At 40.1% G+C, this 13,274-nt stretch overlaps 2 protein-coding genes across 2 annotated transcripts; both read left to right on the forward strand.

Annotated features, from left to right (window-relative positions):
• LOC122662774 (ent-kaurene oxidase, chloroplastic) lies at nt 1-5,319 on the forward strand. The gene is made up of 9 exons (XM_043858491.1): nt 1-142; nt 216-406; nt 3,374-3,535; nt 3,676-3,816; nt 3,913-3,990; nt 4,102-4,281; nt 4,400-4,561; nt 4,646-4,840; nt 4,941-5,319. The coding sequence occupies exons 1-9, from the start codon at nt 1-3 to the stop codon at nt 5,253-5,255; spliced, it is 1,566 nt and encodes a 521-aa protein (XP_043714426.1). The 3' UTR covers nt 5,256-5,319.
• Nucleotides 5,320-7,807: 2,488 nt separating this feature from the next.
• On the forward strand, nt 7,808-9,466 carry LOC122661161 (GDSL esterase/lipase At2g23540). Its single transcript, XM_043856491.1, has 5 exons — nt 7,808-8,122; nt 8,210-8,340; nt 8,461-8,709; nt 8,786-9,041; nt 9,191-9,466. Exons 1-5 carry the CDS (start codon nt 7,864-7,866, stop codon nt 9,412-9,414), a joined length of 1,119 nt encoding a protein of 372 aa, XP_043712426.1. The 5' UTR covers nt 7,808-7,863; the 3' UTR covers nt 9,415-9,466.
• Nucleotides 9,467-13,274: the final 3,808 nt, after the last annotated feature.

Raw genomic sequence — 13,274 nt, forward strand, 5'->3', positions numbered from 1 at the left:
ATGGCAGTAGTACAGGCAATCTCAATCTCCCTAGCGATGGTTTATGCGACTATTGCAGTGGCTTTGTTAACCGTTCTATTCTACATCGGAAGATTTCTCTTTCATAAGAACTGCCCTTCTCCCTTAAAGCCATCTCCGCCTGGTACTGGGTTAATTTTTTTTTTTTTTTTTTCTTTCTTTCTTTCATCTCTATTCTTGTTTGGAGATTGTCTGAGTAGATGTTTTTGGGGAATCCTTGCATGCAGAGGTTCCAGGGGTGCCTTTGATCGGGAATTTGCTGCAGCTGAAGGAGAAAAAGCCACACCAGACGTTCGCTAAGTGGGCTGAGATTTATGGATCGATTTACTCGATTAAGACCGGAGCCTCGAAGATGGTTGTTATCAATTCTGCAGATGTTGCCAAAGAGGTACCCAATAAATCTCTCCCTTTTTATCAATTCTGCAGAGTTAAGATTCTTTTTTCTTTTCGCCCTCTATGAATTTGGTCCCATTTCCATGTTTTCTCGAGGGGATTCGACGCTATTCCTCAGGCCTTATCTTATTCTGCTACTGCCATTATCGTCTGCTTGAGGACGAAACAAGGAATGGGGGTTAGTGATTCAGTGACTGTGACACTGATGGTGATAGAGAGTGGGACCCGTTGAGTTTTTGTTGTTACTTGTCAGTGCCGAGTTCCGACGGTGACCCAGCCAATGTCTGGTCTCCTTATGTACTCGGGATATTGTATTCTTTTGTGTCGCTTGTCGTTCCTTGTTTCCTTGTTTTGAGCCTGAGTCCAAACCGACAAGCACGTAGGTTTTGGTTGCATCGCAAGAACTTTCATGGAGGTGCATGGTACAGTCAAGATTCTTGTGATGTTAGGGTTTTCTTTAGGTTTATCGCATTTGGGTGAAAAGAGTGGGGATCAGAATCGCTGGAAAGGGGGAAACCTTACTGGGATTTCACAGTCGCAGACTACAATATTATCCCAAGCTTCTGGACACAGCAAAATTCAAGGATCAGAGCCTTAGTTCAGGCTATGCTCCTTCTGGTTCGTGAAGGTAATGTCCTGAGTCTCCTGATTGGTTTTATCTCTGTTTGTAATTGATCTACAAAATATCTATTTGAAAAAGGCATTTTGAATGGGTTTATATTTTATAAAAGCGTCTTCAGCAGGGATGTCTGCTTCCAGATTTCATAGGAATTTCGAACTTGAACTGCTTTTTATGATTTTTTTCCTTGATGAAAAGCTCTCTGCTTCCACTTCAACCACTTTTCTGTGATTCTTCCTTGAACCAGAAGGAGCATAGCCTGAACTAAGGCTCAGAGCCCGGCCGGACTCTCTCTAATGATAGAATGATAATCTGAATTTCTTCACCAATTCAGTTTCTGGAGACCTCCAAAATAACTCTTCTGAACATTGAGCTGGTGGCTATAGGCTTCGATTCTGTGCTAATGCTTGATTCATAATAATAAATTAAGGTGGTAGTGTGGCATGAGAATCGTTTTGTCCTGGTTGGTTATTTGTTAAGAAAAAGAGTTCACACCTCTGTTTAAGTGCTCTATACTCTTTTTCTAGTTACTTACTCTACAATAAAGTTGAGAACTGGTTGCTTTGTTTCGACCAAAGATGTGTCCCACACCCTTTACTAGGTTTTTGTCTATATCAAAAGGTTGGCAAAAAGATTCTCACACTGATAGTGTGGGGATGCTTTCCCATGCCCTTTCACATTCTGAGTCTTGACCATGTGGGTCCTTTACTAGATGAATCATTTCTCACACCGGGATTGGACTTAAAAATCCAGGATTGGGATTGGGATTCGGATAAGATTGGAATCGGCCTTGGAATTGGCATATTCCAGGCATCTAGGGTTTTTACATACAGGATCGACCTGAGCTGGATCAAGGAGAATCAGGATCAGCCTTTGCTGATTCAGATCCGTATCGGTTGGATCAATTTTTAAAATCCTTGTAGGGTAGGAGATCCCCCCAACACTGTTGGTGTGGGAAACCCTCTCTCCTAAAGGTTCTTAATTGTTTTGTAGGCTTAATACATCAAGGAGGGAGAAAGAAAAGCTAGTGTAGAGCGTAGACTTCATTTATGTCAGACAAAGGTAGGAGGATGCCCTTTAATGGCTATTCCCACCACATGGTACTTATAGAATACACGATAGTATAATATGGCTGAATGATGTGGGCTGTTAAGACAACCTTATCTAGCTGGGACCGTGAAGTGGCAAATTGCCTCTATGTGTATATATCATATTTAAAAATAACATGAATAATCACAAAACAAAAGTGACTTGTTACTTGTAATATCATATATGATGTAACTGTTATTTTTTTTTTTTGGGGGGGGGGGGGGGGGGTGGCGGGGGAGGGTGTGAGTTCAGCCCCCACCCAAAAAAATAAAATAAATCACCTCCTCTCTTCAGCCACTCAAGCTTCATATATATCATCTATTGAGTATACTTTATTATACATGGCAAGGCTGAAGAGGAAATATTTGCCCCCTCTCTCTCCAAACCTTAATCTACGTGGAACTTATGGTACCTGTGATAAAAAAAAATTTGTAATGTAATTTTTCAATGTGTTCATGTGTTACATATTTGTTTTTGGGTGGGTGGGGGTGAAGGTACTAATGTGTGACAAGGGGTTGATATATCAATTAGCTACCTTGTCAAATTATTAAGGGACTTGCATTCTTCTTATGGTGTTGCAATTAAGGTTTATCAATACTTAATAGAGTTGGGTTTAAAATCAATTAAAGATGGTAGAGAAGGTTAAGATACAGTGTTGCCTCATGGTGCCTCAAATATATAGATATATATATGGTATGGTGTGACTTATTTGGTTATGGGACATTATGGTGCTTGAAAAATAGTAGGACCTTGCATGGTGGCTGGGGGTGCAAGTCGGGTGGGCTTGGGTTGGAGAATTAATAAATTTTGAAAATAATTGAGCCTGAGCCCACCCAACCTGGCTCAATTTGGTTCAAAATTGAGCTTGAATTCAGCCCTAGCTACACCCTACTGGTGGCTTTATAAAAATCCATGTCTCTCATGCATGTTTCAGATTATGTTGTGCAGGCTGGGGTTAAGTAAAATTTAACCGGGCCAGGCTGGTATAGTTGTAACTCGCCGTACATTGCCTAGTTTTCGTCCCTTGCATTGGCAAACCCCAACTATTTACTATCTTCAGTCTTCACTGTATACCATATTTATACCAAATTTTTATTGGCTGTGTGTACCAAATTTCTTATTTCATTTCTCTGGATCCTCCACATCATTTTATATGATCACTTTGGAAATGTAGACCTTCTTGGATGAATCTTGGTATTTATCTCTAATTATAGTGATCTAATATTTTCTGCCCAACCTGTGTGGCTTTTGCAGGCCATGGTGACAAATTTCTCATCCATCTCCACAAGGAAGCTTTCAAATGCATTGAAGATACTCACCTATGATAAATGTATGGTTGCCACAAGTGATTATGATGATTTCCACAAGACGGTGAAGCGGCATGTACTCACAAGTGTCTTGGGAGCAAATGCTCAGGTTTGCTAGTTGAAACTTCTTAACTTCAATAAAGAACTAGTATACACCTATTAAGTGAAACCTCTCTACCTCCCTCCCACCTCTTCTAGTGTCTGTACTTTGGGGTTTGATTGACCCAAATAGTTATTTTGTCTGTTCAGAAGCGACACCGTTCTCACAGAGACATTATGATAAAGAATGCATTGAACCGCTTCCGTGCTCATGCCAACAACAATCCTCATCAAGCTGTAAACTTTAGAAATATATTCAGAGATGAACTCTTTGGATTATCATTGAAAGAAGTGAGTTGCTTCATTCTTGTGATACTTTTCAGATGTTTTATATTGAAAATAAAGTTGGCTTGGGTATGAAATATGGAATGGTAATGCTATTTTCAGGCTTTGGGTATGGATGTGGAATCCTCCATTTATGTTGAGGATCTTGGTATGAGACTGTCACGAGAGGAGATTTTTGAGGTTTTTTTCTTTCTTCTTTTCCTTTTAATCTTTTAAGAGTAACCTCATATTTATTAGAGGGAGTGAAATAGCCTATATATATCCCATATACTTACAGTGGAGGTCTTTTAGGTGTTGGTGCATGATCCAATGATGGGTGCAATTGAGGTGGATTGGAGGGACTTCTTCCCATATCTTAGATGGATTCCTAATAAGAGTGTGGAAACAAAAATCAAGAGAATGGATGCACGTAGAGCAGCAGTGATGAAGGCCCTTATTGAGGAGCAGAAGAAACGGGTTGCTCTGGGACAGGTACGGTTTTTTCTTCTACTACATCTGGATGGACAGTATGTGAATCTTGATATGAAACAAAAACATTCCAATCTTCTTCAGTTTAATTGTCATTGTAACTTGCATGATTTTTAAACAGGAAATGAACTGCTATCTTGACTACCTGTTATCAGAAGCAAAAACACTTACAGAGAAACAACTAATGATGTTGTTATGGGAAGTAATTATTGAGTCTTCGGATACAACTATGGTTGCAGCAGAATGGGCCCTCTATGAACTTGCCAAAGATGCAGATAGTCAGGTGGTTTTCTCTATAGAAGTTTTATTTCTCTTTTCTTTTTTTTCATTGTTGCAGTACATTCTGAATCCTTCTTTGATTGTATAGGATTATCTCTATCGGGAGATTCAAAAAATTTGTGGATCTAATGAAGTTACTGAGGAACATTTGTCGCAATTACCATTTTTAAATGCTGTTTTCCATGAAACACTGAGAAAGTACAGTCCGGCTCCTATTGTTCCCATACGATATGTACATGAAGATACCAGACTTGGAGGGTTTCACATCCCTGCTGGAACTCAGGTGAAATGCTCTTTGCATGAAAAACTTGTTGCTCTTTTTATTTATTTTTTTGTACCTTGTGGTTTCATCACTATTGGTCTTAATAATGAAACATGAACAGATTGCAATCAACCTCTATGGGTGTAACATGGATAGGAGACAATGGGATGAGCCTGAAAAGTGGAAGCCTGAGAGGTTTCTTGATAGCAAGTATGATCCAACAGATTTGTACAAGACAATGGCATTTGGAGGAGGTAAGAGAGTGTGTGCAGGTGCTCTGCAGGCAATGTTGATTGCTTGCACAGCTATTGGTAGATTTGTGCAGGAGTTTGAGTGGAAACTCAAAGAATCGGAGGAAGAGGACGTCGACACATTCGGGCTCACCTCCATCAAATTTAATCCATTGCATGTTACAATAACACCTAGAGAAAAATAAGTGATGCAACCAAACTGCTATGGTTTCTTTTAATAAATAGGGGATGGTAGAACTTGTGGTTGAAGATCTGGTTTTTTTTTTTTTTATTTTAAAAATATGTAGAAAAACTTGACTTGTGGTTTAAGATCATTCTCATATAGTAAAAAGGAATGATTATTTCTAAGTCTCCAGGTGTAAATGGAGTGGCCTACGTACTTTGTTACCATTTTACACTAAAGTTGGGAAGTTCACTCTGTGGTGCATGGTTTTAGGAATTGGTTGCGGATTGGAGGAATCACCCGATTCAATTGGTATCGGTGGTCCCCCTATCCTGATTCCTGTTCGATTCCGTATCAGTGAATCAGTACGAAAGATGGGTAAAACAGTTCGATCCAGATCGATATGGAGCAATCTGGATCGTTATCGGTTGAGATCGTAGTCGATTCCGATTCCTAAAATCCTGGTATGGACTGTGGAGAGACTCTGAAAGACCACCTATCCTGATTCCTGTTCGATTCCGTATCAGTGGATCAGTACGAAAGATGGGTAAAACAGTTCGATCCAGATCGATATGGAGCAATCTGGATTGTTATCGGTTGAGATCGTAGTCGATTCCGATTCCTAGATATGGAGCAATCTGGATTGTTATCGGTTGAGATCGTAGTCGATTCCGATTCCTAAAATCCTGGTATGGACTGTGGAGAGACTCTGAAACTTTTTGTGCATACTGAAATACATGATGTCTCTTATACAGCAGTGACCAACTTTCCTTTATGCATGCAATGTGAACTCTGAAGACTTTTAGGCTGCGTTTAGAATGCATATCAAACGCAGCTTAAGTGAATTTTAATTTGCAACTTAAGACATGAATGATTTTGTGGAACATCCATAGAGGTACTAGGAACCCTTTTTCTCCCCCAACTTATTGTCATGTGTTTGGCCAATGGGTGGTTCTATCTCTCGCTGTGTGTGTGTTATTAAGTGCAAATTGGATGAACCCAAATTTTGTGGACAGGTAGAACATAAGCTTTCTTGCCTATAAATCAAGTATCAGTTTAAATGGAGTTTGTCAAGTGGTAAAATAAATTTTGAAAATATAAGATTACAGGAGGGCCAGGAGGGTATATGAACTTACTGATATTTGATTGAATTTGGGACTGAAATTTGACATGTAACCATTTGACAAGGTAAACAGGTTGGTTAGCGAAAAATAGCAGTCAATGAATGTGCCTCTTGCCCAATGCTCAAGGGTAAATAATAAGAATCCCTTGAATAATAAGAAAGTGAGTCAAAAGGTTTCCATTCCTGTTCTTGCTTGAGGGTGACTCATATTTTTCTTCGGGGAAGGCATTCGTACACGGGGGATTCTCCCATCAATGCCATCAAAAAAAGGGAACAAGGGGTTTTTTACGTCATTTTTGACTACTTTTGACTGCATTTAATGCAGGTTGTGTATATACACGGCTGTGCATAAAAACTTTTACCTTTTTCTTCCTACAAACAAAATATTGAAAATTTTTTCAAAAAGAAATAAAATTTGGGAGAAGGTTCTCTGAACAAACGACATAGAGGAACACACCTATGAGGTGTGATAGAATGGTTTCGTACATAGGAGGACAACGAGGTCATTTCATTTAAATAGGAGAGAGATGGAGCGAGAGTGTTAGTGTACTCTTCCCTAGCGGCTCAAAGAACCCTTTTCCCATAAAAATTTGGACCAAGATTGACGGGTTCAGATGTGTGCAAGGGGTATCAGATGGTTTTTCCTGAGAACAACATACTAAAACCTACGAGGGATTAATTTGTGAATCTGAGGATGGTGGTGGCCAGGGAAACCTAGTCCTAAAAATTTCACATGAAATCAAACTGAGCCTTTAAAACAGAAAAGTATCCCTTTTGGCGTCTCTTTCTTGGATTTGTTTTTTTGTCATAATCGAGATAAATGGTCCGGATCTGTGTTTGGATGGATAACCCATACCCTGACCCTGACCCTGACCCTGACCCTTTCTACAGAAACTCTTACGGTCTTACCCAGTGACGCATTGAAGAACCCTTGAATATATTGAGTATATAACCGAGTTTTTTCCCAACCAACAAATCTCTTCACTTTGTTATGGATTCTGGCGATCTGAAGGGACCCTTGGAACAGTGAAAAAGGTAGTTCAAACATTGGTATATAAAGAGTAGATCATTTATAGGATCCGAGCGGTGGGATTCTCTTCACCTATGAATATAAACTGGATTGTAAAGTTCCAGAATTGATGTTTTGATGCAACTTCCCAACCATAAACACCCAAGTTTCCCACCTAAATTTTGCTTAATTTATTGGTTACAATTACATGTGATAAACTCAGGCACCACACCCTTGTTTGAACTTTGAAGGACTTCCTTGAAACAAAGGTAGGTGTCACCAGTCCATGGCACCTACAGCTGATGAACTACCACTTGAAAATTTCCAATTATCCAAACTCCATTAATACCAATATTGCAAGTTTCATCCATTTTTCTTTTCTTTTCTTTTCTTTTTTTTCCTTGGTTCTTAGGAGGATGATTGCCTATAAATTTATTACAGGTTATGGTTTCTGCCATGGTGTTCTAAACTTCTTTCATTTAAGAAGTTAGAAAACCCATGGCCATGAATATTTCCTACTCTTATACACTGGTTTTGATCTTGCTCTTCTTCATTACCTTGCCTTCAATTAGTGGAGCTGGTTCTGGTTTAGGGGCTTCTTTCATTTTTGGAGATTCTCTAGTTGATGCTGGAAACAACAACTATTTCCAGACCTTGTCTAAGGCAAATAGCCCACCCAATGGCATCGATTTTAAGGCTTCTGGGGGAAACCCGACCGGCCGGTACACCAATGGAAGGACCATTGGAGACCTTGTAGGTAATCTCTCTCTCCCTCTTTCTCTCTTAGTATAAACATTAAACCATGTAAAGGTGTTCCATGATAGTGTATTTTTCTTATTGACAGGGGAGTTTTTGGGACAACCCAAGTATGCTGTTCCTTTTTTGGCCCCAAATGCTACTGGCAAAGCTATACTGAATGGAGTGAATTATGCATCAGGTGGTGGAGGAATAATGAACCAAACTGGGAGGATATTTGTAATTAACCCCCCTTCAACCCTACTTTCTCATGTTAACCATAAGCTATGCAAATGAAAAATCAAACCCAAATACAGTTTTTCAGGAAAACTTCAACTAAGGGATGTCTCTGTTTTATAGGTTAACAGGCTTTCAATGGATATCCAGATTGATTATTTCAATATCACAAGGAAGCAATTGGATAATTTATTAGGTCCATCAAAAGCAAAAGACTATTTAAGAAAGGAGTCTATCTTCTCAATCACAGTTGGATCAAATGATTTCCTCAACAACTATCTTCTCCCAGTTCTCTCCATTGGAACAAGAATATCTGAGAGCCCTGATGCTTTCATCAATGACCTCATAACTCATCTAAGGAGTCAGTTAACTGTAAGTACATTTAATCACTCCCAACAAATCATTTGGTGCTCATGTTTATGTAAGTGATAATATGTGTTCATTTCAGAGACTCTATGCCTTGGATGCTCGAAAATTTGTCGTCGGGAATGTAGGTCCTATAGGCTGCATTCCCTATCAAAAGACAATAAATCAGCTTAGCGAAGATCAATGTGTCGACTTAGCCAACACGCTTGCTGTTCAATATAATGGCCGATTGAAGATTTTGGTTAAGGAACTGAATGACAAACTCCCTGGATCCACATTTGTCTTAGCAAATGTGTATGCGTTGGTGATGGAGGTGATCACAAATTACAGAAAATATGGTAAGTGCCAGCCCTTGCTAAGTACTACCCATTTGTGTTAGCAATTTGGGCATTTTGACATAATCAAATTAACTTTAAAGCTTGGTAACCAATATCATGGAATGCCTTTTCATTGAAAGGATATAATGTGAATTGTGGGGATAATGCAGGATTTGTAACAGCAAGTAAGGCTTGTTGTGGCAATGGAGGCCAGTACCAAGGGATCATTCCATGTGGGCCTCAATCCACTTTGTGCACAGATCGTTACAAGCATGTGTTTTGGGATCCTTACCATCCGAGCGAGGCTGCCAACCTGATTGTCGCTAAGCAACTGGTGGATGGAGACAGTCGTTACATAACACCGATGAATCTTCGACAGCTTAGAGATCTTTGATCTTCTTTTGCTTGTGTGTTTGTGTGTGAATGTTGAGCTTAATTTTGCTTTCTTCATCAGTTTTTCTTTCAAGTACTAGGACCAATGCTGTGTCCCATCTCACTATAGATTGGGTGTCTTCTTATGCAGTTTTGAATAGCAATGTATTAAGCAAACACTGGTGATAAATAAGTGGGTGTAACTGTTAAACCTAACACGATGCAGATAAGAATGAAAATCGCAAACACAATCACACAATGCTCACAAAGATTTACATGGTTCGGCAAGGTTGCCTACGTCCACAGTGGGATGAGATCTGTTTCACTATCAATGGAGAATAGGGTTATAGTCGTTCATTCCTCACACCTCTCTCAGATTTTCAATACAGAGAAAGAACCCTCGCTACAGATTTATAGCGAAAACCCTATACAGGAAATTTACCGAAATACCCAAAAACCTCACGGAGGCTCCACACAGCAGTCCATCATCAGAAGTCAAGACACCAAAATCTCAACAATAACTCCAATGAGTCTTAACATATTCTGGGGTGAAGACTCATCACAAATTTAAGTGCCTAAAGGATGGATTTGTAGATTGATCTTACAGGTTTAATCCACCCCACTTCATCTCAAAGCTAGATTTTGTTGGAGTGTCCAACCCAATTTAAGGCATTAAGTGGAGATTACTCAAGCATAAGATGGCACTAAGGACTTGAACAAACCAGTGCGAGACTATGACTCCATGATTCCCAACATTTGATCAGCACTTCTCTTCATGTGTAGTTTTGGCATATCTAGCTCTACATACACCTGAACAAATAACTTAGGATGGACAAAAAACAGACCTGGACTTTGATACTACATTGGATAGTCTAACCCAAAACCTTAAAACTTTAAGTGGAGATGGTTCCTTGTTAATGCAAACACCAAGAAACATGAAAAAACAAAACAGATTTAAACAAGGATGACACAGAGTTTTGATGTGGTTCACACACCAATTAAATGTGCTACATCCAGATCCACAGGCGAAGCTGAAAATGATTCACTATATGATGAAAGTAAAATACAATGGAGATCCTTCTAGAACACTCAAAGCTTGTAACAAGATTTCTCCCCCGAAAACCTAAACACGAAAAAATGCCAAAATCCCACCTTTTTTCCCCCCTCTCTCTTGCTTACACAACAAGACAATTAAAAAAGGAAATACTCCTCCATGCATACAAGATCAGTGATGGGCTCCAAGACCACCACTACCATCACAAACCTCACAAAATTTCTCCTTCGAGTCGCCACCAAAAGATATCGGAACAGACAAACTTTGAAACGGGTACAAGAATTCAAAATAAACACATAACACTTCTCTAGTAGCCATCTATAAGATGGCTACTAAGGAGTTGAACAAACCGATGTGAGATATAACTCTATAATTCTCAGCATCTCAATAGATTTTATTTATACTGGTAATATGATACTTTTGTGCATTAGGTTGCAGATTCCTATGTCAAAATTGATCCAATCTTAGAAGATATAAACTGGTTGAATTTTTTATTCATGTGTTAAATGGAATTGAAACATTGCAATAATTTCTTGCGATCAGCATCTTAATTTAGTTGACCTAACATCATCTTTTTCTTGGCTCAAACCATGGAACAAGTAGTAGGTAACAAAACCTAACTAACACTAGGCATGACATTGACATGTCAGCTTTGCCATGAATGCCACAATAAGCAGGAGAAAATCTCACTGGTTAGCTCTTCTTCTTTATTAAAATGGCAATTATTTATCAGTCATAAATGGTAGCACAGAGTGAGTTAATCCTAGGCATAGCGCTACGTGAGTCTCTCTATTGGGCAAGGGCACCATGGAATGGAATCTCCCACGCCCAACAAATGAGAACATGGTAGGGCTAAGGGTGTCAATTCGGTGCTGAATCGGGTATTCGGTTTGGATCCAGTTTGGTTCCAAGCAGTGGCAGTGGATTCAAATCCAGACCAAGTTTCGGATTGGTTTGGTTCGATTACAATTCGGTTGTTATATGGTTACTACATCTGGTTACTATATTAAAAAAAAAAAACTCATGGAGACAGAGATCGAGAGAGATTATTACTACTATACCTTCACTACACAGCGTTGTAGCCTTTGCTTGCCTTGGAAGTTGGAACAATGCAATAAGAACAATGGAGGAGAGGAAACGGAGAACTGGAAGGATGATCCCACGAGTTCGACGGCCTTCATTGTGTTTGTTCAGGACTCATGAGCACAGAAGAAGCTTAGAGAGAGATGAACTTCAACTTGCATGGAGGTTGAAATTGCAAGGCAATTGAAGATGGAGAATCGACTATGAAGCCGCTGCAACACTGCTAGAGACAAAGAAGATGAAGCGGTAAAGAGAAAGAGGTGAAGAATTGAAGAGTTACAGAAGAAGTCGTGATCGTGAATAAATCTATATTTAGTAAGACGTAAGGACTAAGGAGTAAGTGAGTTTAAAGCCTTAAAGCACTAAAGGTTAACCGTCAACTTAGAGTCTTTAAACCATTAAAACTCTAAACCTAATAAACTATTAGGGTCTTAAGTTAACCTTTAAGGTGGGTATTCGGTTAGATCCATCGGTTTAGTGGATAGATCCGGATCCAAACCGAACCAAATTATAAAGATATTTTCAGATCCAGGACTTGACCATATTAAATTAGGTCCGGATCGGTTTAGGTTTTTCGGTCAGGATCCAGATTCGGTATTTGGTTCCTGGTAACTTATTGACACCCTTAGGTAGGGGTGCCAATAGGGGTGTCAAAAGTTGACCCGCATCAATAAGCCCAATTGGAACTGATAGATTAAAGGCCGAAATTGGACTGACCAGTTAGTAAATGGTCTGATGTTGAGCCCTAGACCGTTTATTATTGGGGGCGTTCACAATGCTTGGTTGTAAACCGATGGGTGCCCAATCAGGACCGACCGAGAGCATCTGTTTACAACCCGTTTTATAGCACGATTAGGCTGTTTATAGCTTGATCAACTAGTTTATGGTCCATTTAGAACCCAATTAACTTATTTAAAGACCAATTAACTTGTTCTTGATACGAACCTACAATGACGGATCAAATACAAAACATATCCATGTCTAACCTATGAGATCCGATTTAACTATACGATGTAATGACGTTGTAGAGCCTTACATTGCTAAAAACAAATGATACCCCACCGAAATGAAGAATCCGGATCAACTACCCACATGGGTACGATTGGGGACAGATCTGACCCCTCCATGGGGCGTGGGTCCCACACCTTAGAGGCAGGTCTCATACCCCCATGGAGGGTTCAAGTCTGTCCCCACCCATCCTCATGTGGGTAGCAGATCTGAACTCCAAAATGACTAGGGGGAAAGAGATCCTCTCCAGGTGCGTGCCTAGTTGTCACCAACCGTCGTATGCGCACTGAAGGGGCTAGCACCAGAAAAGATCCAGGTCCGAGGTTGACAACCCTAGGTGCCATACAATTTGTATGCACAGGTCCACATGTCAGGGAGGAAAGGGTTTGTATGCACGGGTCCATATCCGACGGCTGGAGGCACTTGAGTTGCGTGTCGTGGTGCCCCCAGCCGTCGAATGCGCACTGGAGATGATCCAGGTGCGTGTCCGAGGGAGCCCAAGTCGTCGGATGTGCGCTAAAGAGGATCCAGGTCCGAGTTAGACAGCCCTAGGTGGCATACGGTTTGAATGCACGGATCCACATGTCAGGAAGGAAAGGGTTTGCACGGGTCCACATGTCAAGGCGCATGACACCGTGGCCATCGTTTTCTCAAGTTTCTCCCACTCCGTCTTATTTAACGGAATTCGCGATGACCGACGACACTTTTGTATAGAATTAAACGGCGTTGGTCAGTTT

This window comes from Telopea speciosissima, chromosome 5 (assembly GCF_018873765.1).
Source record: "Telopea speciosissima isolate NSW1024214 ecotype Mountain lineage chromosome 5, Tspe_v1, whole genome shotgun sequence".
Classification (NCBI taxonomy): Eukaryota; Viridiplantae; Streptophyta; class Magnoliopsida; order Proteales; family Proteaceae; genus Telopea; species Telopea speciosissima.